General features: G+C 48.4%; 2 protein-coding genes across 3 annotated transcripts in view; both read left to right on the top strand.

Moving 5' to 3' along the window:
• Positions 1–19,843, top strand: part of LOC128936832 (uncharacterized) — a 73,650-nt gene extending 53,807 nt beyond the window's left edge. For both annotated transcript variants that reach the window (XM_054276067.1, XM_054276068.1), the window contains exons 8-16: positions 6,847–6,954; positions 9,933–10,042; positions 10,633–10,681; positions 11,756–11,876; positions 12,735–12,829; positions 14,343–14,408; positions 15,798–15,897; positions 17,112–17,264; positions 17,455–19,843. In XM_054276067.1, coding sequence (XP_054132042.1) covers positions 6,847–6,954; positions 9,933–10,042; positions 10,633–10,681; positions 11,756–11,876; positions 12,735–12,829; positions 14,343–14,408; positions 15,798–15,897; positions 17,112–17,264; positions 17,455–18,794 — 2,142 coding nt within the window. In that variant the 3' untranslated portion in view covers positions 18,795–19,843. The remainder of the gene's footprint in view (positions 1–6,846; positions 6,955–9,932; positions 10,043–10,632; positions 10,682–11,755; positions 11,877–12,734; positions 12,830–14,342; positions 14,409–15,797; positions 15,898–17,111; positions 17,265–17,454) is intronic.
• Positions 1–25,234, top strand: part of RASSF7 (Ras association domain family member 7) — a 233,852-nt gene that overhangs the window by 30,522 nt on the left and 178,096 nt on the right. The gene's annotated exons all lie outside the window — the stretch shown is intronic.

The following is a 25,234-nucleotide window of genomic DNA, read 5'->3' as shown; positions in this document are numbered from 1 at the left end:
TGTCAGGAGTCATGTCCTGTTCAGCCTGCCAAAGACCAGCTCTAGTCTCACTCTTCAAAAAAAACAAAAAACAAAACCAGAAACAAAATCATCTTAATGACAGCAAGGATGGGTTGGAGGTGGGCTTGGGGTTTTATAATCCTTCTGTTCACTTCAGGGTGGTTCTAATTGCTTTGTTAATCAGTGCTGCTCCACGGGCAAAATCAGAGGCTCTCCTGTGACTTGGTTCTTTCTAATTAGAAGTTAGCACTAATTGGTTAGTGACCTTGTGGGTAAACCACCAAATTCCAGCAGGGTACAGGGAATTCCTTCAGGTCCTGGAGGGTGTTTGGGGTGGGTGATGATGAGTGGTTTTAGCACACCTTGGCATTCCTGGGTCAGATGGTGAGGACAGGCAGGATCCAGCATGAGAGATGGGGTGCAGTCTCTGATCACTGTCTGTTTTGGATTTCCCTTGATAATTATTGGGGTGTTAAGCACACTGTAGCTGGTGTCTCTCAGACCTGCTGGCTGGCAAAGGGTCAGACTGACAAGTGGGTTTTGAGGGTCTTTGGGTCAGAAAATGAGAAAGCTCTTGTAGTAGAATAAGGATGTTATGAATAACAGCCTGTAAATGGTCGATGACTCTTGGACACAGAGGTGGCATTGTCCCGTGCTGGGACACCGGAAGTGGCCATCCCCTCTCCCAGCAAAGAGAGAAGCAGTGCTTGGCCCCAAGCGGGGAAGGAACGGTCTGGTGACCCTGGGGAGTAGAAAGGAGCTTTGGTTTCAGTCCTGTCCAGCCTAACACCCGTTGCCTGGCACCAAGGCAAGTGCAGGCTGTAAGGTCTGTAGCAGCCACACACCATTAAATGCAAAGACACTGAGAAGCACAAAAGAAGTGTGCCTTCTTTTAATAAAAAAATGTAAAATCAGGTTGTATCCTACACCTAGATGTGAAACCCCATGCTCTTGTGTCAGGAACATAGAAGCTACTCAGATATTCCTGCTGCCACAGCTGGATGCCGTTCAACTGTGGCATTTTAAAGACCTTATGCTGGGATCACAGTCATGTCAGAGGCTATGTCTTTTGTTGTAACTAAAGTAAATGTGACAAGCCCTTGATTTGATTTTTCTAAAGCAGAGTGGGTTGGTTTTGTTCCTTCTCTCAGCACTCAGGCTGCCACATCTGCATTGCATGTTTCCTTAAGTTTGTTTTCACCACTTGGCTGACATGATAAAACTCAAATGTCACAAGACAGCCACTCTGTGTTATTTTAACAATGACTAAGGTGTCATCTTTGAAAAAATCCTCTTATTGAAAACAAGAACCTTCCCTTTGATGTTAATTTGGATATGCTGTGCATTATTAGAGGGGAAAAAACATCTTGTTGCAGGAACTGCAAGCAGTTTCACAGGGAAGTTGCCCTGACTTTGACTCTGCTTGAATGATGTAGAAACCCATCTTATTTTCCAGACTGAGACTTCCTGGACTTAAGGGCCAACCTTTTCAGTCCCTGTTCATGTGCTGGAGCTGGCAGACATCTGATCATATCTAGTGCTTGATGAAGAGGGACTTAGCAAGCAAGCCTTTGTGTTTTACATCATTTTAGTATCTGATCGAGGCTTAGGTTGTTGTCTCATCTCCTGTGTTGTGAAATGTCAGCAGGAGGAGTGAAGTTGTGTATCCATCCAGAGCATTGACCCCGAAGCAGCCACCTGTCAGTGGGCAAGCAAGCAGCTTTTTCAGACCCTTGGCATGAGCCACCGCCAGAGAGCAGCAGGTTTGGCTTTTTGTTCCCCCACCTGCAGCCTGTGGGCATCCTTGCATGCTGCTGATGGCAGTCTGGGTCTTGTGACTGTCACAGATTATTGGAAATAAGGCTGAACAAAAAAAATAGTGGGACCTTTTACAGTTCCTTGACTAGAATGGCCTGGCTAGGAACTGAAGTAATTTCTGACATAACCTGTTTCAGGATGAGCAACAAATAGGATTATCTTAATTAAAGTAATGCCCTGGGGCTCCCTGTGCTCATCATTGCCTTAGATCTGTCTTCATCTCTGTTCTAGACACATTTTGTAACAATCTGATTTAATTTCAAGATCAGCAAAGAGTGACACTCAGCACAATTCCTCATATGGGTGGGGTTAGAATGATGCGGTGGTGCTTTTTTCTGGCTGAATTTCCACAAGGGAAAGGGTACAAAAATAAAGGAGTCCATGAAAGGATGACATTGTTTTGCAGAGTTAAGGTATGTCAAACCTGCAAAGAAGTGCTAAACTGTGTTATTCAGGGTTCAGCACAGGGAGGCTCACATCTGTCTCCACTGCTGATTTGAACCCAAGTTTAAACACCAGCCTGACTTTGCTTGGGAAGGTCAGGAAATGGCTGGGGCCTTGTAAGAATCTACACAGTTCAGGCAGCACAGTTTTGCTGGTTAAAAAAGGCTGTGCTGTGTGTGCTGCAACAGCGGAATAATTTATTCATCATAGCCCTGCAATGGATTTCAGCCAGAAGCATCAGTCATAGCAGGAGGATATGACCTCTACATCATTTCCAAGCTGCATCTTGCTGCTGGCCATGTGGGATGGGACCTTTAGAGAGGGATGTCTTTGGTCATAGATGTCTGGTTTTTAGGCAAAGCCTGCCTTTGTGCAGGGGGGAAGCCTTGCCTCTGCTAAGGTCACGGGAGTGCAGAGCACTTAATCCAGTGCATGCCAGCAAAGCGGTTTAGGATGAATCGGGCATCTGTATGGACTGACATGAGCCCCAGGAGTGAACTGTCTGCTAATGCCAGGGACAGCCAGCAGACATTTGTCGTGCCAGGGCTGGCTGAAGTCAGATCTTCTGCCTCAAATGCCATGGGAAGGAAAGGGGGTTGTGTCTGGGAGTTGTAGGATGGCTTTGCCTTTTTTTTTTTCCATTTTGGAAAGGCAGGTAGCATTTTCCTCTCCTCCAAAGGTAGCCAGGCAATAACTGTAAATGCTTTCCCATGCCCCACCAGTTTAGGACTTAACTTTGCCCCTGCTTTGCTGGCACCCCATCAGGAACAGCTGCATAGGCTCCAGCTGCAGGCACAACAGTGGAGTTGGGAGCAATCATTAACCATATGGAAAGAAAGCCATGTGTGCTGATGTCCAGACTGCCAAGCATCCTGCATGGCCACATCATCAGTCAGCAGGTTTAGTGGTACTCAAAGGAAATCCTCCACTCCAGGTGAGGATTTGCACAGCTCAGTTCCTCTGGTGCATCACTGATAGAGGATGTGAAGAAGTCCTTTTTCTTTGGAAGGGTCACTTTTTGAGTCCTAAAGGAATTGAGGAAGGCGATATCCCTGTGAAGCCCTTCCATATATCCAGCATATGACTCCAACACTTTAAGGTGTTGGAGATATTGCCATGGATACCCAAAATTTGGGCATTGCTTCTTCAGTCTTTTCCTAGTGATCCATGCACATGGCTGAGAAGTTAACAGTGACAGACTCCAAAGTGTGAAGGTGAACTGCAATGTGTATATTCTGCTTCAAAAACCAACCCACCTCTCCCAAATCTTTGAATTTCACTGTCTTTACTACTGCAAAAAAATGTTCTGTCTTTAAAGGCAGTGACTCCAACCCTTGTATTCAAGACCTGGAACAATGGTTGGGTACTTCTCAGAGGAACTGAGCTGTGCAAATCCTCACCTGGAGTGGAGGATTTCCTTTGAGTACCACTAAACCTGCTGGTGCAGGAGGATGGAGCTCAAGTCTGTACTTCCATAGTCTTCCCCATCCCATCTACCTCAGAGAAAATATGTGGGCAGGGGAGAGATAGGGATGGGGTGATGATGGCCTCTGTGCCATGAGCTGTGTATGTTAAAGCCTGGAGAGGGAAGATGATCCTGTGGCAAAATCTGGAGCAAGTTTTAGACACTGTGGTTTCAGTCCTTGGCTGACACAGCCTTTCTACAGTGTATTGAACCATTGCTTTGACCACCAGCATCTCCTTTTGTGAAGCAGAATGGTGTTTGTTATTCTTGCCTGTGCATTGGTCTGTCAGCCTGCATGGGACATGATCCAGGTGCTCTCTTGCCATCTCTAAGCACTGAGTGGTTTAAAAGAGAGTGACCTTGAGGGCTGTTTTTGACTGCCATGTGGTACAGGAGTTATCATCACATGCTGTCTTACCTCTGTCTTTTCATCCCATCATAAATACCACTTGTATGGTAACTTCCCTGTTTTCCTTCAAGTTTCATGATGAAGAAAAGTTGCTCATTTTTTTCTGGGTGACTCACAGCTCTGAGGTTTTATCACTTTCATGTCTGGAGGTGGTGGGAGGAGGAAAGCCCTTGGGTAAATAAAAGGAAGGCATTTCATTTCAGTTCCATCTCAGCATGTTTTGTACCTCCCCTGTTCCTTTAGCACTTGTGCAAAGAAAATCATTAGAGACATTACTATATGCCACTGAGGGTTACACTCATTAAAGTACAACAATACCAGCTCTGGAAATTCAAAACAAAATTATTTCCTTCCCACAGACCTGAGTATCATCATATGCCTTGGCAGCTGTCAGTCAGTCTCTTGTATTCCACTGGAAATAAGTAATCTTTTCAGAATTAGTGTTCTTGTCAGAATTGGTACATATTCTGGTTTGTTGATTCCGCCTCAGCTTTTGCTTCATAAAGGCATGAGTGCTTGCAGGAGCCAGGCTTTTGTGTTTACCTACTACTTGGGGATGTGGTTCATCTAATCCTGTTGCTTTGTGTCTCTTGATGCATTGCTCTTCTTTCATCCTGATTTAATGACTCTTGGGAAATGGGGATGAATCTGCCCCACATGGTATGAAGGTTTGCTGTCCTTAGAGCACCTCCTTATGTGAGCCTTTGGGTGTCCAGATGGTGAATTAGTGATGTCCCACTTGAAATGCAGCATGCAGTTGAACAGGATGGTGGCTTTCCATGGGCATGTCTTGCTGGTGAGGTTGCTTTTGGAGGGCAGCTTTTATTTGGTGCATACAGAGGGAAGGGCAGGATCTGGTAAAGGATTTCTGCAGGATTTCATCATGGCTATGCACTGGACCTTCACAGCTGGTGCTAAGCAATGCTTGGGGCAGGGCAAGCATTTGGGGAGTTCTGAGGATGGCATTTTAAATGTTGAATTTCCATTATACTTTCAGAATCAGGATATGTTGCAGACACTTTCTCTGTCAGCAGAAGTACTGAAATATTTATTGTAATGGAGTGGAAAAGCATTCTCATAAACATCTGGTTCTCCTGGTCCTACAGACTACAGTTATTTTACATACTTTTTTTGACTGGGATAGTGCTAGTTCTTTGCTGTGCCCTAGCCTGTCTGCTTGATGCCACCTCCTGTCTTACCTCCTGGTCTTGTAAGTCTTTGGGACAAGGACCAGCACTCCTGGGTTTTGCCCTCAGTAGACACAATGCTGCCATGAAGACAGTGAGGAAATGATGAGTGTCAGTTTGTGTTCATGGAGGCCGTGAGCCAGCACATTGCCATGGTTAAGGTCTTAATGTCCTTGTGAGAGGCTGACCTTCAAAAGTCAGGTTGGAAATAGAAGAGCTGGTGGTGCAAGGTGGGTCTGAAAGGAAAGGCAAGAGAAGCAGGTGTTCAGTTGGGTGTGGCAATGGCAACGTGGCATGCCCACATCCAGAAAACCTTCTGCTAGGATCTTGTGCTTCCCTGGGGAGTGCTGTTCTTCTCTTACATCAGCGTGCATTGCATGAAGCAGAACACCCTATGGAAAAAGAAGAGAGATTTTGAAGGTGGTTGGCATTTGTACCAGGCAGTGACAGTAGCTCCAGTTGATTGCCTGATCAGGCACTGCCCTTCTTAGCTCCAAGCTCATTCTCATGACTGGAAATCTGGCACCTCTGTCCCCTCCCAAGGAATTGCCTGGTTCTGAGGGAGCACCATAAGGCAGCATAAATATCCTCCATGGCTGGAGTTTGGGCATGTGCCACAGGTCCTTCAGTGTACCCAAGGTTGCTCAGGAATCTGGAGGAGTGCTACTGTGGGTTTTGTAGTGCAGCTGCAAGGCATTTCACAGGTCGGATGAATGAAAGGAAGGAAAGTACTCAGAAGAAGATATTTTTCTTTCTTATGAAGCTTTTTTTTGGGGGGGAAGTAGTCAGCAATGGAAAAAAAAGCTTTATTTTTTCTTTTCTGTTTTCCACTGAAATTTAATGGGGGCTTTATTACAAGAAAAAGGGAAGAAGCATCTGTGAGGTGAAGTGAACAAAGACCTCTCTCCTATGAAGACATGTTGAGTTGTTCAGCCTGAAGAAGACAAAGCTCTGAGGAGACCTCAGTGTGGTCTTCCAGTACTTAAAGGGGGCTTGTAAAAACAAGGGAGAATGACTCTTTACACAGGCAGATAGTGATATGACAAGAGGCTACAGTTTTAAACTAAAAGAGGGCAGGTTTAGATTACATGTAAAGAAGAAATTCTTTACTGTGAGGGTGGTGAGGCACTGGCACAGGTTGTCCAGAGAAGCTGTGGATGCCCCATCCCTGGAAATGTTCAAGGTTCAGGCTGGATGGGATTAGGAGCAGACTGGTGTAGTGAAAAGTGTCCCTGTGCTTGGCAAGGGTGTTGGAACTAGATGATCTGTAAGGTCCCTTTCAACCAAACTGTTCTGTGATTCTCTGGTGCTATGATTTTGACTAACAGTTGTCTTTGATGGGTGCAGGTACTCAGGTCATCCATCAGATTGGAGATGCCCTCTCTGTACCAGCACAGGGAGAGCAAGTGATTGCCTGGGGTGTCTGCTCAGATGGCTGATTATCTGCAGCAGCAAACCATGCAGAAAATGTGTTTGCCACCAGCAGGACCCAGCTAACCTTGCACATGTTTTCCTCCCTGCAGATGTGCCGGCGTGTGTACAAAGGGATCCCGCTTCAGGTGCGAGGCCAGGTCTGGTCACTTCTGCTGGATGTTGAGAAGATGAAGAAGGAGAATGAAGGAAAATATGAGGTATGAGCTCTACCTGCCAAAGACAGCAGGAGAAGGATGATAGGGAGGTTAGATCGGTTGATGAAGCTGGTTTGGTGAGGACTGAAAATGCAAAGGGTATCAACTCTTTGTCTGTGGGTTTATATTAAGCTGGAGTCTTCTAGCATGATAGTTGGCTGCTTTCTATAATATGCTGTTTCCATTTATTCTGCTGGAAGCTGGGAGCAAAGCTGCTGTCAGTGTTACTGCTTCTTTAGAGAAAGATGCAGGGAAGAGTGAGGGGAAGCTTTCCATGGGCAGCATAGGGAAGCCCTTGGTGGATAATTAACTTATTTTCCAAGCCTATGTTATGATTTATTTTGCATCATGTACCAGGGCGAGGACCAAGGTGTTGTGAAGACAATTATTTTTCACAGGCAGGAGGTTGAGTGCTGTTTCCAACAGGTGTTTCTAAAATTCCCTGCCTATTAAGCAGGGTGATGCTAACACTCATTATTGCTGGCCGAGTGTGGATGTTACTTGCGAGGTGTCGTGGGGATGGAGGCACACGCAGGGGCTGGGGGAAGGCAGGCTGGGCTCGCCACACTAAGCACAGATAAGGAGGCTCTCCCAGCATGCAGATTAAAATTGTGCTCCCTCCCTCAAAGCTGTGCTACACAGGCAGGGAAGCAATCCAAACAAATGAAAGTCACAAGGAGTTATATGTGCTCCAGAGGGGTCTGCGATAAACAGGAGCTTCAGGGCTAATAGGATTTGCTGGATGCAAACCCTCTACAAGATCATCTTAATCTACCTCTTCTTTGGTGCTGCCTGCCACCAGTAATTAGCTCTCCCCTAATTTCCTCCAGGAGAGGCTCAGTGCAGGTCCTGGATGAGGGGCTTTGCTTTCAAGAAGGGACTCAGCCTCAGACTTGTGCCCTGAAGAAACTGGTTCCAAGGCTGCCCCATTTCTCCCTGGTGTATAGCCCATGGCACAAAAGCCTGAAGGCTACCATGGGACATTCCACGCTTGCTTTTCATGTAGATGTGATGCTCTACCTCCCCAGGGTTCATTAGCTGCAGCCAGAGGGCTTGAGGGGAGCTTGAGAAGGCGGCAGGAGAAACATATTGGCCATGGGGCAGAACAAAGGCATCCTGGCTTTTACCCACTGCTTTGTACAAGGTCTTTGGGATGCGACTTCCAGCTTTCTAGCCTCTGCTCTGCCACCAGCTTGCAGCACTAATGAGCTAACAGAGCATCTGTGGAGCCCCCAGGTTATTTACATTAGGGAAAAGGAGAATAACCCATCTTGTGTTTCTGTTTTAATGTCTGCACAATTAGTAAAGCCTCCTGGGTGCATGGAGTTGACAAAGTCCTTTGTGACCTACCTGCCATTCATGTGCAATGATTTAAAAATACCCAAAGTAAGTTATTTACTTTGGGAAATTTCTGTGTTGTTCTGGCAGGGAAAACAAGAGGGCCTTTAGCAGGAAAATTTGAACTGAAGTGACCCAGTGCACATGAATAGTCATATTCTCTCAGGTAGTCTGTCTGCTTTATAGAGGGCAAGGAGCCATAGAATACAGAGACCTCACTATTTACAGCAGGGAAACTATGTTGTTCATCAGATCTTCATGCCATTACCACTTTATCCTCACTTGTCCTGTGTAGGCAATAATTCAAAATAGCCCCTATACTACTGCTCCTCCATACAGCTGCTCTCAAGGTTGAAGTTAATATTCCCAAGATGCTGTGATCATCCAAAGTGTTGGCTGTGCTGGACACATGTGGGTGCTAATGACCTTCTGCTGTTCACCAGAGCTGATGTGGCCACCTTGGGAGGTCAACAGCAGCCTGGAGGCGCCTGGTGTCAGGTTGATAAGCATTCATTGGATGGCAGCTGCTGGAGCAGATGCTAAGTATCTGTGCAGATGTTCTATTTTCTGTCTCCTCTGTGAGCCAGGAGGGGTCCTGCCCCTGGGCTCAAGGCAAATTGTGCTTGCTGCTCATCTCTGCTGCCTCCAATCTGCTGGGGAATCTCAGTGTGCCTGAAGACAGTCACAAAATGTATTTTCTTCCTGCAGTTAACCCTGGAGACATTAAAGGAGGAGGGCATGATCACTGGTGGTATCTAAAGGCTGTGAGATGAGATGCTTAGCTATAGCATAGTGGTCTTTGCCTGCAGTACAGAGCTGAATGGTGGGTTGCAGATGGGACTGCCATGAGATTTGTCCATGGAATGTCTTCATCTTGAGGCTCTGAGAGCTCAGTTGGATGAGGTGGTCTTAAACGTTCATTTGAATTTCCATTCTTTTGCAGTGGACTTAAATCCTTTTACTGTGTGATGCTGCCTTAAATGATTAGCCATCCTGGGGGGAACATGGGGATTCTTGGCTTTGAGTTTAGCTTCTGTTCTAGACTCTGCCAGTTTCTTAAAATTTGTACCAGGCCAAGAGAATATTCCAGGACTGCTTTTCTGGTGGAAACTCCTTAAACTAAAGATGACTCTCTTCTTCAGGGAAAGTAGTAGTTGGAGATCACAGAGTCTGTCATAACAGTTTGGGCTTTATTATGTTTGAGCTTCTGAAAAGCTGACAGTGCTGTACATCTGTGTATTGGTTCCTTAAGGATCAACAGAGCTCTCAACGCTTTATGACAGCCAGCCAGGCAAAGAAATCAAAATAAATGAGAGTGGAATTGAATTGTAAAGGTTTTAGATTCTGAAAACTCAGTATCTGCATTGGAAGATGGGTGAAGGCTCGAGGGCTGGGTTGGCAGCTGCTGCTGTCTTGGGATGTGAGTGTAGGGTCATCCCCTTCTCCCTGGGCCAGCAGCACAGACAAGGGCTCAGGGTCTCACCTCCAGGCTGCAGTTCATTGCTCACTGCAGGACAGCAATGTCCCCTGCTCTGGATAGCTGCCACTCCTGCTGCAGGAATCCTGCCTTCTCCCTGGTGGAGAGAGGTACAGGCTGAGATGGTGTCTGATTCCTGTCTCTTGTCTGCCCCTCTCCCTTCCAGCAAATGAAAGAACAAGCCAAGAGTTTTTCATCGGAAATCAAGCAGATCGATTTGGATGTTAACCGCACCTTCCGAAACCACATCATGTTCCGGGAGCGCTACGGAGTGAAGTGAGTATGGAAGGCTTCTGTGGCTCATATGGGCACTCATGCCAGTGCATGTGTGAGGGATGAGCTGGATCAGCAGCCAGCAGTCCCCTGGCTCAGAGCAAAGCCATCTTTGCCTTCTCCTCAAACCATCACCACACAGTGTGACCCACAGGTGCTGGGCTGCTGATTCTTTCTTCAGAGAGGTCCACACTGGAGCAGGCTCAGCCCCAGTTCTTGAGCCAGGCAACAGCCTGTTGCAGTGCCTTGTCCCCCAAGGCTCACAGTTGCAGAAGGCTTGGTTTGGGATGGCTGGGATGATGGGACGTGGGCCCATCAGGATCTGGGAGGGATGGGGTCTTCATGACAGATTGGGTTGGAGAGGTTTGACCAAGTGACTTTGTCACTGGGGTAAGTCACACCTGGCTGCCCTTCCCAGTCTCCAAGGAACAAGCTTTCTGGTTCTGTGAGCCCTGAGCCCTGCTCCTTGCAAGCGTTAAGTACCAGCTGGTTGGGTGTTTTCAGAATCTTTGCTCTCTGTGTGTAGGTACTGGTGTGTTCATGAAGCTGGAGACCTCATGCTCAGGTGTTTTAATATCCTTCTTTCTCCCCAGGCAACAGGCACTCTTCCACGTCCTGTCAGCATACTCAGTTTATAATACTGTAAGTAGTAACTCCAGTTAACATGAAGAGCATTGTGCTTTATATATTTATATATGTGTGTGTATATATATATGTGTGTGTGTGTGTGTGTAAAGATTTAAAGAAAAGCTTTATATATGTGTGTATTTGTGTAGACATACATATTTTCACGTGTAAATATATGTAATAAACACACACTTATTTAGCCAGTGGTAATTCCAATTTTAAGTCCTAGTAGTGGGTTGTACAGAGAGCTGCAAGAATCTCTGGCAGCACAAGAATCTTTCCACAGTCGTTTCATTCCCTTGTTCATTTTGTCACCTGGTAAATGACATCTGGCAGATTTAGAGTGTCAGCAAAGAACAAGGGATTGCCCTTTGGCTTTTCAGCAACACTAGTTTTCTGGCAGTCTGTCATGTTTCTGACTTCTTGTCTTACACCAAATGGAATCCTTGTTGAAAACACTTATTTACTGCAACAAACCAGTAATTTTTAGCTGAAGGATACAGGCAGAATAAGCTGAAATTAGCAGCTGAACCTACTGTCTCCACCTCTAAGAGGGGACAGTTAGAAGATGCTCAGGGGGTTAGTTGAGGAGCCTCCCTCATGCCAGATAAATGTTTACCAGATTTATTTACTGTTTAATTACTTCAGTGCTCATATGGCTGGAGGAATGCAAAACAGCATTGGAGCCACATGCTGTTTGTCATCTCAAAGATAGATTTGCCATAAGGAAAACATTTTTTAAAATGGTGAGGCATGGAAATAATTGCTCAGAGAAGTTGTGGATGCCCTGTCCTGGAAGTGTTCAAAGTCTGTTTGCATAGGGCTTTGAGCAACCTGGTCTGGTGGAAGCTGTCCCTGAGGAGGGTTGGATGAGATAATCTTCAAAGGTCCTTTACCAACCCAAACTACTCCATGAGTCAGTGACGTGGTAGATGCTGTATGCATGTGGGAGCTGTGAATTTGGACATCAACGGTAAAGACTTTGAAATGGGACAGACCTTGGCAGAGGAGAGGGAAGTACAGGCAGCTTTAGCATTATGGTAGGCTCTGCCAGCATGGCAGCACGTGTGCCCTTGTTGACTGTTGCAGGAGGTGAGCTACTGCCAAGGGATGAGCCAGATTGCAGCCATCCTCCTGATGTACCTGAACGAAGAGGATGCGTTCTGGGCGCTGGCGCAGCTGCTCACCAACCAGCGCCACGCCATGCACGGTAAGGCTGGGCTGGGCCAGGGTGTCTGCCACAGCAAGGGAACGTTGTTCAGCTTGGCAGGTTGGCAGAGCTTTGTTTCTCCTCACATATTGGTTTAATTAAAGTGGGTGAGGCTTAACTACTTGCTGGGGAGCTGAACTTCACTCTTGGAGGCAGACAAGCTCTTATCAAAAAAACCTGAGTTTTATCCACCTGAGCTTTAGTGCTCAGTAATTAACACTTTCACAGAAGTGCTGTCCTGCCTCCAGGGTTCCTTGCCCTTGGCAATCAATTAACTCAAGGTTATGAGTTTATAAGTCTCACAGAAGTACATCCAAGAGTATCCACACTAAATGTAGATGTAATTCCACTAAATGTGTGATGTATTATTTTACTTCAAACACATTAGAGATCCTTTCATCTTACTTGTGGTTAGCAGTAATCTGTGCACAGAGGCTTATTTCATGGGCAGAGAGCTAAACCTTATGGCTTGATAACTTTGGACAGTCTTAAATATGTGTCCCACTAGATTACAGGGCAATGAACATGCTTGTGGTGTTCAAACATCTTCAGCTTTTCTCTGAACCTTGGTAAGCACTGAGGTGTGTTTGGAGAGCTCTTGGCCAAGCCAAGTCACAGGCAGGCAGTGGGAGCTGGGTGAGAAGGACTAGCCGGGCTTGGTCTGAGGGTCCTGTTGCCCAGATGGGGTGAGGGGTGATCTCTGGAAAGGAGGGTGAAAAGGAGATAGCTGGGCACCCTGTTGTTCAGCCAACATCAACAGGCAATGCAAGAGATGTGTTTATAGAGAATCAGGCTATCCCTGGCCCTGCTACAGAGCTTACCTGATTTCTTTTATTTCTCTTGTCTTTTCTTGTTAAGGTTTTTTCATTCCTGGATTCCCAAAGCTGCAGAGGTTTCAAGCCCACCACGAGCAAATTTTAAACAAACTGTTCCCCAAACTGAAGAAGCACATGGTATCTCTTTACTGTCAGTCTTCCTATAATAATGCCACACTTTAATGATAAAGCAGTTCATATAGTGTTCTGCCAAACAGATGCACAGCTGAACATATTTCTAACCATACAGGACTGCTTCAGCTGTAGAGACAGGCATTTATTGAATGGGTTGCCCAAATCTTGCTAAGGTGAATGGTAATCCTTTGCTTGTTGATCATCATTAGTGGAAGGACTGCTAAAATGTAAAGGCTTCCCAAGAGAGCCAGGAAGTCTTACAGAGCCTGCAGCAGTGTGGCTGGACTGTGTGCTTGCACCAGCTGCAAGGCCCAAAGGCTGGTCTGTGTGGAGTCTTATTTCAGTAATTATTAGCTCCAAGTGCTTTGCTGTTGTTTTAAGTCAGGAGGCACATAAGATTTGCTGGGTGTTTTGTTGCTTGGGCATGTCCAGTTGCTTTTCTCTCCAGCAGATGGTACAGGCCCATTTGGTGGCTGCAGGAGCATCTGCAGGGCACACCAACTCCAGTCTTATGTCCAGGCCACTATTTTACTGCACCTGCTCTCTCCCTTTATTTCCTTTTGCCTTGCCCCCCTTTGCATTTGGTGTAGACAGCTGGTCTACACCAAAGGAGTGGCCAGACTCCTAAAGTTCTCTTACACTCCCAAGAGGCTTGGTAGCCCCCATCTCCAGCAAAAGGTGTTTGTATTACCATCATCTGCACAGCTCTTGCTTCATGCTGCAAATGGCTGTAAAAGTGAAACAGAGCCATGATAGGTTTTCACTTAATTATAGTCATGGGCAGAGGAGGAGATGGGAATAACTCAGAAAGCTGCTCATTCCTCCTGCTCCTGAAGGCTCTCCAGGCTTGCAGGTGCACAGCACCAGGCAGAAGCAAAGGCTGGAGCTGGCCATTCATCCCATGGGCTTCTTTCTTTTCCCATCCCCATTGCTTCATTGGCTTTGCAGCAGAGGTCACATCAGCTCTGCACACATGCCAGCACTCGGCACCAGATGGAGAAATGTTAGACCAAGGTGGTGATGGTGAGGTTTTTAAGAGTTTTCCTTAGCCTGTCAGGCTGTCCTGCTCCTGCAGCAGCCATGCCATGTAAACCAGGTGGAGCTTCCAAAGCTGCCTTGACTGTGCTCCAAGAGGCTCACATGGGAATTGCTATGGAAACAAAAATGGTAGTCTGCAGGAGTGGTTTGAGTTCCTGGAAGGTTTTTATAAATCCCTGGAGTAGGTATTAGGCCAGAAAAGCTTCTCCCAGAAATCCCTTTCCAATACTATGGCTGAAGTCTGGCCACATCGAGGACCAGGTTTGGTGGATGTCTTGGGCAAAGGACCAAAGCAGGGCTTCAGCACTGGTGTGTAAAGCAGGGGCTCTCTTGGGAGATCAACCACAGCCAAATCCTGCACTCACATCCCAGAATAAGTAAACCAACCAACTAACCTCCTCCAAAGCCTTATGAGCTGCTTGAACCTCCAGTAACCAGCCTGGTGAAATGCCTGTCTCTCTTTGCTCTCTTCCCCCAGGACAAGGAGCAGATGACCACTGGGATTTACACAACCAAGTGGTTCCTGCAGTGTTTCATTGACCGGGTGAGGATGCTCTGGGGGTTTTTTGTTGCTCTCCTGTTTGCATGTGTGCTTAATCTGCCTGTGTTTTTTTGTAAATCTTGTACTTTGAAGAAGCTGTTAATATTTTATAAGGTGGGATATTATGCACACTCTATTAAAGGAAAAAAATTAATAAGGGAGAAGGTAAAAATAACTGCATGTCACTGATGAGAAGGCAATTCCTGCTGCCTCATCACAAGCAGTCGCAGGGAGGTGGCTCAGCATTAGCAGTACAAACTTCAGAGTCAGGAGAGATCTTTCTCTTGCCCACTGGCACTGCTGCAAAGGCAATTAACCTCACTTTGGCTCTGGAGACAACATAGAAAGAAGAAGAGATGGGGGCACAAACCTTGACAAATAGCAGTGCAGCAGCTGCAGGCAAAGGAGCAGATTGGGACTGGAAAGGTGGAAGTGAGAGAAAATTACCCTGATTTGTCCAGAGCTAATTTGCTAGTCCTGAGCCAAGACCACTTCATTTTTAGGATCAGCATTGTGCTTACTGGACTTGAATGCAATGTCCAGACTTGCTAATATTTAGGACATCTGTGTGCTCCAGTCTCAATTTTCTGCTGCCCTGTCTTCTATAAAACAGTGGATGGCTCCTTCCCCTCGAGAGGGAACTCGCTGCTTTTGCCACGGAAAGCTGTATAAAATGCAAAATCCCTTTAACTGCAGTAGCATGTGGTAAAAGCTGCAATGGTCAGTTGTGCCAAACTCTGGAGAGTCTGCGCAGTATCCTACATTAGAACCTAAACATTTCAGTAGGATTAATATTAATTTCTGTGTTGGTGAGGTACCTTAGATCTTTGGTGGGAGGCATGGGCTACTCCATCACTTTGGACATCAGTTCAATCCTGTTTGTCAGATTGGGTCTAGGTGCAAATTAAAACCTTTTGCAGAGGTATTTTTAGCAGGCAGAAATAAACCTGTATATAAGAAAAACCTCTTCTTTGGACACCAGATGAATGATTTTTTTAATGCTTAGTGATGCATCATTGGCTTTTCAGACCTATCCCATAAATAGCCCTTTTGGGAAATCTGGATGGATACAAGAGTTGTTTTTTGTGCTCACAAGGCTGAAAGATGATGGTACTCTCTCTAGGGTAGGGGTTATCCACATGCTAGCATGCTTATGAGGGAAGTTTCTCTTTTTTCTGCATTCATGGATGGGTTTTAAGTATTTCCCCAGCCACTCAAGTTCATTAGCTTTAAGGCAAAGCCATAGATGATAAAAGACATTTTTGTGTTTTAGATGAATTCCTGACTTGCAAAGCCTAGCCCTGTTGTGTGATTTGGTGCAAGGTGATGCAGTGATGGCAGCAGCCTCTGTTTCATCATGCCATTTGTGACTTGTCTGTGTGTTTGGAACAGACCCCATTCACGCTGACCTTGCGCCTGTGGGATATCTACATCCTGGAAGGGGAGCGCGTGCTGACGGCCATGGCTTACACCATCCTTAAACTGCACAAAAGTAAGGTCCCACCTGATTGCATCCCCTGTGGCTCTGGTGGCACTGTGCTGGGCCACCTTTGTGCTGCTGACCTGAAAAGCCTTGCTGGCCACTTCCAGCCTCTTGGTGCCTTGCACTGGCCACAAAAGGCACAATCCAGGGGAGGAAAGGAGATGCCACAAGGATTGACTTGCTGTGCTCAGCACACAGAAACCACACCTGAAATGCTCCCTACTGCCTCTTCCTATGTACTGTGCCCCACAAATTGCTTTTAGAGGCAATACAGACAGCAGCCCATCTGTCTGCAGAACTTTATGTGGTGACTCAACTGAAAAGTCTGTAGAGGGACAAGTAAGTCTACTAATACGCTTCTAAAATGATCAAAACCTGGTTGTCCTGCATAACACTAAGGCAGTGATGTTTCTACCTCGAGATCTTTGTAACTTTGAACCCCTTCACTCCCATAAATTGATAGTCTTGTTGTGTCACTCTTTTGGCCTTCATCTGGGGCAGGAGTGTATGATGAGAACCTTTGGGCAGCAGAATTTATGGTACTGCATGTGTTGGCTTCTGCAAACAGCCACCCTGTTCTTCCCTCATTTAAATGAAGAACAGGCTATCCATAAATAAATCTTGAAGTATCCTATTTGTCTGCAGAAAATGAGAAACTGGCAGGCAGGCAGATGTTTCAGTTTGGTTGTAAAATCTCATCTCCCTGAGGAATGTGTAGTGTGGGTTGACATCTCTTCCTACAACCTGTATTTTTGCCTGTATCCCATCCCTGTCTGTAACCTTTGGAAGGGCCAGCTCCTCTTCCTGCTTCCCTGCCTGCTGGTGCAGGTTGGCATCCTCAGCTGGTGGTGGCAGCTGCCACCAGGGCCTCTTCAGCCTGATGCTTAGGGCCTGTCTCATGGAGCTTTTCCTCCTCCTAGAGGCATTGGTGAGAACTTCCAGAAATGGTCTGAACCCTGCATCCTCATCAGCACAGCTCCCAGCCCTGCCATTGTCATGCCACTGGGAAGCTACTGCTCAGCTGGCATGGATATATACATGTATTGATGACCCTGAGCAATGATGGGCAGGTGGGAGAGAGGCAGAAGCATTCAGGCTGTCCCACTGTGGAATGGGAACAGCAACAGAATCCCACATAAAACCAAAGCATGGTGTAACCCACACTTGTGCTACCCTGAAATTTGTCTGTGCCACTGCCATTACTCCTTTCTCCCATCCCCCAGAGCGCTTGCTGAAGATGACACTGGAAGATTTACGTGAATTTCTGCAGGAGAAAATTGCTGCTTCCCTGCAGTACGAGGATGATGCTGTCATCGAGCAGCTGCAGGTGTCAATGACTGAACTGCGAAAGATGAAGTTTGACCTACCCCCACCAGGTGGGTAGAGGGGAAGGTGGGCAGCCCAGCAGGGACCAGAGCATCCCACTGGTGTGGCTGGGAGCCAGGGCAGCCCAGAGGGGCTGGTGCCTGTTGTGTGGAAGCATCTGTCTTCCTTACGTTCAGGGCATGCAAACATAAACTGATGCATAGTTTGGGTTTTATTTTGTTTTCTCTGCTTCCAATGCAGCAAAGCCTGAGGAGTTTCCAAGGAAACCCCTGGGCCTGGAGCTCTCCCTCAACCCAGTAGCCATAAAGGAAAACACAGCAGCCAATGGCCAGAATGGCCAGGTGGGTGAGCGCACTCCAGACAGGGAGCCCCAAACCGACGGAGTTCCTGGCACACCAGGAGGAATGACAGTGGTGGAAGCGAGGATTCTCACCTTCCAGGGTAGTGAAGCAGCTGAAGCAACGAATGCGCCTGTTTCGGGTGGGCGGCCACCGGATGAGGAGGGTCAGGTGGAGCCCATCATGGACGGGCAGCCATCATCTCTTCTGAAGGCGAGCGAGACACAGGCCCAGCAACACCTCCTGCCTACGGTCCTGCCTCCAGAGCAGCCCCTTCTTGCTCCTGGCTGTGCTGTGGTGGACCATGGAGTCTCCCTTCATGCCCCAGCTGAGCACAGCTCCATAGACTCCTCTCTCCAAAACAGGCCGGCTCCTCCCGACTCCAGCACCGCTGAGCCTTCTGCTATGGACCAGGCAGCGTGGCAGCCAAATCCTGCTGCCCTGCCAGCAGGAGAACAGGACCAGGCAGCATGGCAGCCAAATCCTGCTGCCCTGCCAGCAGGAGAACAGGCATCTTCCCTGAGCAGAGACACAGTGCTCGAAGCAGCCCCCCATCCTCTGCCAGCCGGCTGCCAGCAGCTGTCCCAGACATCACAGAGCCATGACTCCCCCGAGAGCGAGCGCGGGGAGGAGGCGGCGGATGACAGGCACTGCAGGGCGGTGCTGCCGGACAAAATGGGCCTGAAGCGCTCGGCATCCAAAGCTGCATCCACAGGGGAGCTCCTCAGCCTGCAGCACAATGGGCTGGGCAGTGCCGCCAGCACCACGCGCTGGCCCGAGGCCGTGCTGCCCGCGCACAGGCAGGCAGGGGGCAGTGTGCCCATCTTGTCCAGCAGAGAGCCGGAGGCAGCAGGGCTGGCCGAGGGCTGCCCCACCCAGCGGGCGCCGTCCCCTGTGGTGGAAGGGAACAGCCCCTATGTCGTTATCAAAACCACCACTCCCCTCCACCTGGCCCATGCGACAGAGCAGGACTTCTTGAACAGAAAGCAGGTGGCATTGCCTTTGTCAGAGACTGGACATCCTCTGCCTACCACCTCCATGCCACCACCTCTTATGCTGGACGCAGAGGAGGCAGAGGTCCAGAAAAGCCTCCAGAAACCATTAAATGCACTGAAAGCCCCACGACCCCCACTGAGCCCCAAACCAAAATTACCACCACAGGTTGCCAAATCCCGCTCAGAGAACAGTTTCCTTTCAGGCTCTCCTTCCCTGGCAAAACTGCCCAAATCGGTGACGTTTTAGTGGGGATGGGGAAGGGGAAGTTAAGGGAGAAGAAGTGGGTTCTGGAGAAGCACCCTTGCCCCATTTACAGGATCCCCTTCTGTCAGCAGGGCTGTCAGGGTGACAGCACAGCACCATCGCACGTCACGCTGTGCTTTGGTACGAGTGCCCAGTGAGGAGATGAAGCGGGGGCCACCAGCGCTAGGAGACACCAGCAGATTGGATTTGCATGTTTCCTATGGACAAATTGGAAAATGCTTTCAGTTTTTGCTCCTCAAAGCTCCCCAAGTCTCATCACTTGGGGAAAGAGGCAGAGCTGGTGAGTTTGTTGCGTGTTTTCTCCTGCTCCTGTCTGTGGGAACCCACGACCAAGCAAGCAGGCACAAGGTGTCAGAATCCAAAACGCTTTCTTTACAATGCCCCATCGGCGCAGCTACAGCATTGCTTTCAAAGGCCTTTGTAGCAATAGATCTTTATTTCATTTCCCAGACCTGCAGTTGTAGGCAGCAGAATTTCCAGGCAGTGCCATGGCATCCTGGCAGGACATAGGCAGCCCGCTGCCCCCTCTATGCAATTCCACAAAGCAGTGCCCAGCTGTATCTGGCTCCTGCTGCCGTGGTGGATGGTGTTTAGGAGGACAGATTTAACAGCTACTGAGTCCCTTGGACATCTCCTTGGTGTCACCCCGGTGGGGGGCTGCCAGCAGAGTGGTCCTTTCCCAGGTTCTCAGGGTGACAAGGACAGTGATGAAGGTGGAGCCAAGAGCCCAGTCTCTTGGGCCGAGTGCCCTTTCTGTTGGCCTTTCCTTCCCAGGGCCAGCACAGCGAGCAGGCTCGCTGCCTTTCTGTTCCTCAGACAGGAGAAGGGGCTGCTGGCTCAGGAAACCCGCCTGCACTACCCAGCTGCTGGACGCGTGATGGCATCTACTCACAGGGCTGCAGATAAGTCCACTTTTGCTTTGAGTAAGTTAAGTGTCAGAGTGGAAAGGGCATAGGAATTGGGGAAGGGGGAGCACATTGCCCAGAACCTTATCTTAGTCCTTCTGGTTGAGCCCACAGAGAATTAACAACAGGAAGGAAACTTGGACATGATGGGTGCCCACATGCCCACTTGCCCTTCATGCATTAAGTCCTAAAGGTCTGTCCATCTCCTCCCCATCCCAAGGTGCAGCTGCTGCACAGCCCAGGCCATTGGCTGGAGATGTGCAAGGATCTGGGGAGACACCTCATAGAAAGAGCTGGTCCAAAATTCTGATTCCAATATCTACTTCACCCTTAGAAGGGACTTCATCAGGAAGGCAGATCAGTGAAAAAGCAGGAAGTAGTCCAGATGTGCTGGATTTGACTTTGCTGTCCAGACGGGGTAGCTGCAAGTGCAACCTTAGGTGGGACTGCAAGTGGGATTCCCATTCCTTCAACAGAGATCCTGGGCAAAAGCTCCTATAAGTTCTAATCAGACTTTGAAAACTAATTTTTTTTTTATATCTCAAAGGCTGCTTCAATTGCATAACCTGATCTAAAGCCTACCTGAAAGCCCAGCAGAAAACTTCCACTAAATTACTTTGTGGGTTCCAGGAGCTGGACTTGATGATGCTGGTGGATGCCTTCCAGCTCAGCATATTCTATGGTTCTGTGATCTGTCAGGGTTTATTTTGCCTTGTGTACATGTGGTGGTATATGTTTGCAGCAGGGAGTGTCAAAGGGAGCACTGGATTTTTGTTTGGATGTAGCCAGCCAGACCACAGCACCCTCAGCTTTCATTGGAACCCCAGCTCTGTCCCAGATCCCATCTTCTTCCACTGAGCCTCCAACCTTGCCCATCCTCTCCCTCTGTAGAGCAGAGAAAACCCTATTAGCTACCTCGCAGGGGTGTTGTGAGGAGTCGAGCATTGCTGTTTGAGGAAAAGTGCTGTTTGAATGTTCAGTATTTGTGTTTTGAGACACCACAGGTCCTTTCTAGGACAATGGTGCTTGAATTGTTTTTAATTTAGAGTATGTTTTTCCATAACTGTGCATAGTTAAATATTATTTGTGCGTTAAAATACCTGAGCAGTATTTCAGGACAGATATCCATTGCCTTTTGCTAGCAGCCCACTGGCCACAGGAGCTTACTGGGAAGCAACAAGAAGCATCTGAGAGCTGTTGGTCACATCTTGGCTTCTGTAGCTTGGGGCTCTGTCCTCTCCTTGAAGCCCACACAGGACTCCTAATGCATCTGAGCATCACGCATGCAAGAGCTGAGACCTCTTTCCCCTTGTTTTAACCCATTTTCCCTCATTTCAGGCACACGGCCTTTGCACATCATGTTTCTTGTGCACCCAGACTCCTCACACAGTGTGTCTGGGATGTTTTGCAGTATTAACATTTTAAAAAGGTGGTTTGCTCTAATTTTGGAGAGCTGTCAAATGTACAGTACTCATTGCATGGCATTTTGTGCATGATGTTCAACGTGAATTTTGATGGGGAAAGTGGTGGGAGTTGTCTTTCTCTCCAAGCCCTAATGGGAATGAGCAGCAAGGTCCTCAGTCATCTTCAGGCCTGGGGGAACCACCAGCAACATGCATTGCTGTCCTTGGTGTGATGCTCTCACTGGAACACATCAGTGCATGATCCCCAAGGAGATGCCCACTCCTGTCTGTCTCCTCTTGCTGCAACAAAGCTGCAGCCATGGTGGGTCTGCAGCAGCATGGCCCAGCCTCAGCTCTTTTGCAGGAATAGGAAGGGAAGGAGCAGGATGAGGGTGGCAGCTCAGCAGGACAAATTACCTAACCAAGCCACTTGCAGCCCTGCCCAGCCCCCTGCAAGAGTCTCGACCCCTCAGCAGAAACCACTCTTACTGTGAGCAAACGTGGGAAAGGAGCTCCCCACATCCTTGTCCTTGCAGCCCTGACACAATGGTGGCCTTGCTGCCTTCCATGCAGAGGTAAGGACCAACGCTGTGTGTTTGGGTTTTTTAGGTTTAGTTTGTTTTTCCTTGTGTTATTTGTTTGTGATAGAGCACTTTGAGTGGCTGCAGCACGGGCAGAGAGCAGGAGCCACAGGACCCAGCTCCAGCAGGGGCCAGAGGTTGAGGTTAGGGTTTCTTGGCCATGCACTTTGAGAGCCTGGCTACCGTCTGCTTTCCTTTTTATTTGCTCTTCTTGTTTACAGCGTGGAACGCTTCTTTCATGACTCTTTCTAATGTATTATAATTATTACTTTTAAGAAAAAAAAAAGTTTTTATGTCTGTTTTTTTGTTTGTTCAGTTTGTTTGTTTTAAAGGAAGGGTTTTTTTGGAAAAAAAAAAAAGTCAATCATTCCTTTTTATGCTGATCCAAACTGTCCGGAGTGTTTGATGCTGTGTTTTAAATGGTTGTAGTAATAATGGTTAAAGAAGTTTAGCACAAATTCAGACTCCACAAGGTTTCTTACAGGAACAGAAGCTGCACCAAGACTGGTAGTCTTCTCCTGATGACTTTTAGCTTGGTTCACTGTGTATGCTTCAGCTGCAACAGGTCCATCCTGCTCCATCTCTGCTTTCCTCCCTGATTTTCTATTGTCATTAAATCCAGGCATCCTCGGCAGCAGTGGAAAGCAAAATGCTCTTTTCTACTTACCGCCATCCTCTCCCAGCTGAGCAAAGGGCAGCATCCCTTCTCACACACAGCTGCTGATCAGCAGCACTGCTGAAGCTTGTGTTTTGGCCAAGATTTTGTGTTTGGAGTTTGTTTTCCTGCCTGTAGGCAGTGTAGGGAGGCTGGATGGGAGGGGGAGCGGGTGGACACAGCTCCTGGCACAGCAGGTGGGTGGGTGGGTGCGACTCACCCTCGTGAGTCAGGGCTGAGCTGAGTCACGTTTACAGCAGCCACTGGGAGTGTGAGGTGGTGCTGCTGACAGCTGAGGATGCATTTTAAAAAGCTGTGCGTGAGCAGTACCTCTGACACACCCCAGATTTCATAGCCAGGGCTTCCTGGGCTTAGATGACGATGGTACTGCTGCCTTTGAGGTGGTAAATGTGAGCAGTGAGCAGTGTTGTGGCTCTCCTGAGAGAAAGCTGCCTCTTAGTGTTAAGCAGCATGTTTATGGTAAACACAGGTCTGTCTCTGCCGGAGTAGCACAGAGGGCACAAAGAGTGACAGCAGATGGAGGGGTCAGAAGTAGCTAAATGGCACTCTAGGATTTAAGAGCAGTGCCTGAAACTGGCATCCCCATGTGTCTATCACCCACTGAGTGCTGTAGGCTGGGTTTCCTGCTTCTGTTACTGCCCTGCCACACATGAGAGGTCCAACAGGAACAAAAAATTGTTCTCCAATGCCCTTAAATTAGCTGATTTATATTACTTAGGTTAAAACCTGGTCTGAAACACCACAGAAAAATAAAAAGAAAGCCCCAGCACCACTGAACACCACAGTGTTTACTGTCACAGAAGCAGCATGAGGATGCAGCTCTTGGCACATCTCCTGTGCCATTTCACTGGATACCAGCATGGGGATTGCAGCACTGTGACCAAGGGTGAGATCCCCGGGCTGGAGTGAAGCAAACCTCATCCCTCTTGTGTTCCAGGTGCTCACAAACAGCCTCATTGCACAAGCTGCTTTGTGTCACCTCCCGGCCACCAGCTCCCTGAACCCTCAGGCAGTGCCAGGTGGGACCAGGTTTGAATTTCTGCCACAGTTACTTACGTGACAGGCAGTGCAGGGTTTAGAAATGGCATTTATCCAACTGCTAAAACAGCATCCCTGTCAAGGAGAGAGCAGAAATGTCCAGAAGGGCAGCTTCCTCAAGGGAAGGTGAGTTGTGCTAGGTTTGAGGGTTGTGTTCCTCCATTAAACAGCCTTGGTTCACGTGGTTGTTGAAAAAAAATGGAGGAATATATTGCTTATTGGTATCCTTGATCCCCAGGCTCCCTGCATTTGCCCAGTTGTGACCTTGTGGCTGTGGTACTCTCACCCTGTCCCTGCAGGGACCAGGGACAGGCATGGCTCCACCACCTCCTCATACAGCATCCCTCCAGCTAGTGCAGGAGCCACAGAGGTACCCAGCCTTGAATTGGTGCTTGATGGGGCTCTCAGGTATGGTTTTGGGGTGCCAAGCACCCACTGCAGAGAGTCCTTCCTCTCCTGTCCCCCTGAGGGCTTGACTGCTGCTGGCAGGGGACAAAGCTTAGGACAATCCCAAAGCCCAAGGTTACAGATACCCACTTGATGGACAGCATTGGGACCAGCAGCAAATGAGTGTCATAGATGGTGTTGAGGCTGCTGCTTGAATCCTAGTGGTCTTATCAGGCAGGGACAGGTCCTCCCACTGCCTCTTCCTCTGCACTTGGTATTTGCCAGTATTATCATCTCCCTTTTCAGGTGGAGCCATTGCTGTCCTCACAGCAGCTCTCCAGCTCCCAGGGCTGGTTCCCAAGGCAGAATTGCAAACTCCCCAAGCTGTGCTCAGCTTTATTACCCTGGAAGCCCCCTGTCCTTCCTGGCTCAGGAACAGCTAAACCAGTAGGCCCAGGAGCTGGGACAAGCAGGAGAGCAGGTCTGTCCTCGCTGCTTGCTGCCTCTCAGCCAAGCCCTAGCTGTGCTCATCACCATCCCTGCCCACCTCCCACAACACAGAAAGCTCTTCAACTGCTGCATGCCTCCACAAGGCTTCAGCCACTTGGCACTGAATAATTGATGCTAAGTGGAGCCTGGAGTAGAGAAGTTGAGAGAGGGAGCAAGGCTTTGTGCTGCCTTAGGAGGCTCTGCTCCTCAATATAGCGGGGGAGAGAGATGGGTGTGCGGTGTCTGGCAGCTTTGTGCCCCAGCCAGTTTGGCAGAGGCAGCTGGAGTTTGGCTGGGCCTGGGAGCATTCCTCTTCTTGGCCTTGCTGTGCTGCTCACCTGCTGCTCACGTGCTGCTGTGTCCTCCTGCCATGGTGGTGCTGCTGTGCTGTCATTTGTCACCTGCTGCTGTGGCACCTGTGGGAGCTGCACGCTGCTGTCATGCTGCTCTCATGCTCCTTGTGTGCTGCAGAGGAGCTATGGCAGTAGTGGATGGGACTTGGGGAGCAGAGCAAGGGCAGACCCAGCAGCCCTTGCTAGGGCTGGTACCATGGCTCTCCTAAGCGACACACCCTGTACTTAACCCATAGCAAGAGCAAAGCAGTTGCACATGGGGCCAAGCCCATCTGCCTCTTCCCCTTCCCACCAGTTGCTGGTGGCTGTCACACCATCCTCTGAGCAATGTCATCCCCTTCCTACAGCACATCCCCAAGTATAAAGCAGTGTATGGAGAAAATAACAGCCTGGCAGTTTAAAGAGGCAGGTCTGACCGCTTTCCAAACCATCTCCCAAATCCTACTGCCTCAGAGGCTGAGGAGGCCCACAGGGCACACACCAGCATCCTCTTCACCTAGAAGGATGTGGACAGCAGGAGACAAGCAACCCACAGCTGAAACATCTCACCAGGAGATGCAGCAGGTGCACCCATCCCACAGGCATCCTTA

Source organism: Melozone crissalis, unplaced genomic scaffold, assembly GCF_028551555.1.
Source record: "Melozone crissalis strain CALT ecotype California unplaced genomic scaffold, PUWL_Pcris_2 ptg000018l_1, whole genome shotgun sequence".
Lineage (NCBI taxonomy): Eukaryota > Metazoa > Chordata > Aves > Passeriformes > Passerellidae > Melozone > Melozone crissalis.
Note: the sequence above shows the minus strand (reverse complement) of the source record. Positions and strands in the feature narration are given on the sequence as shown.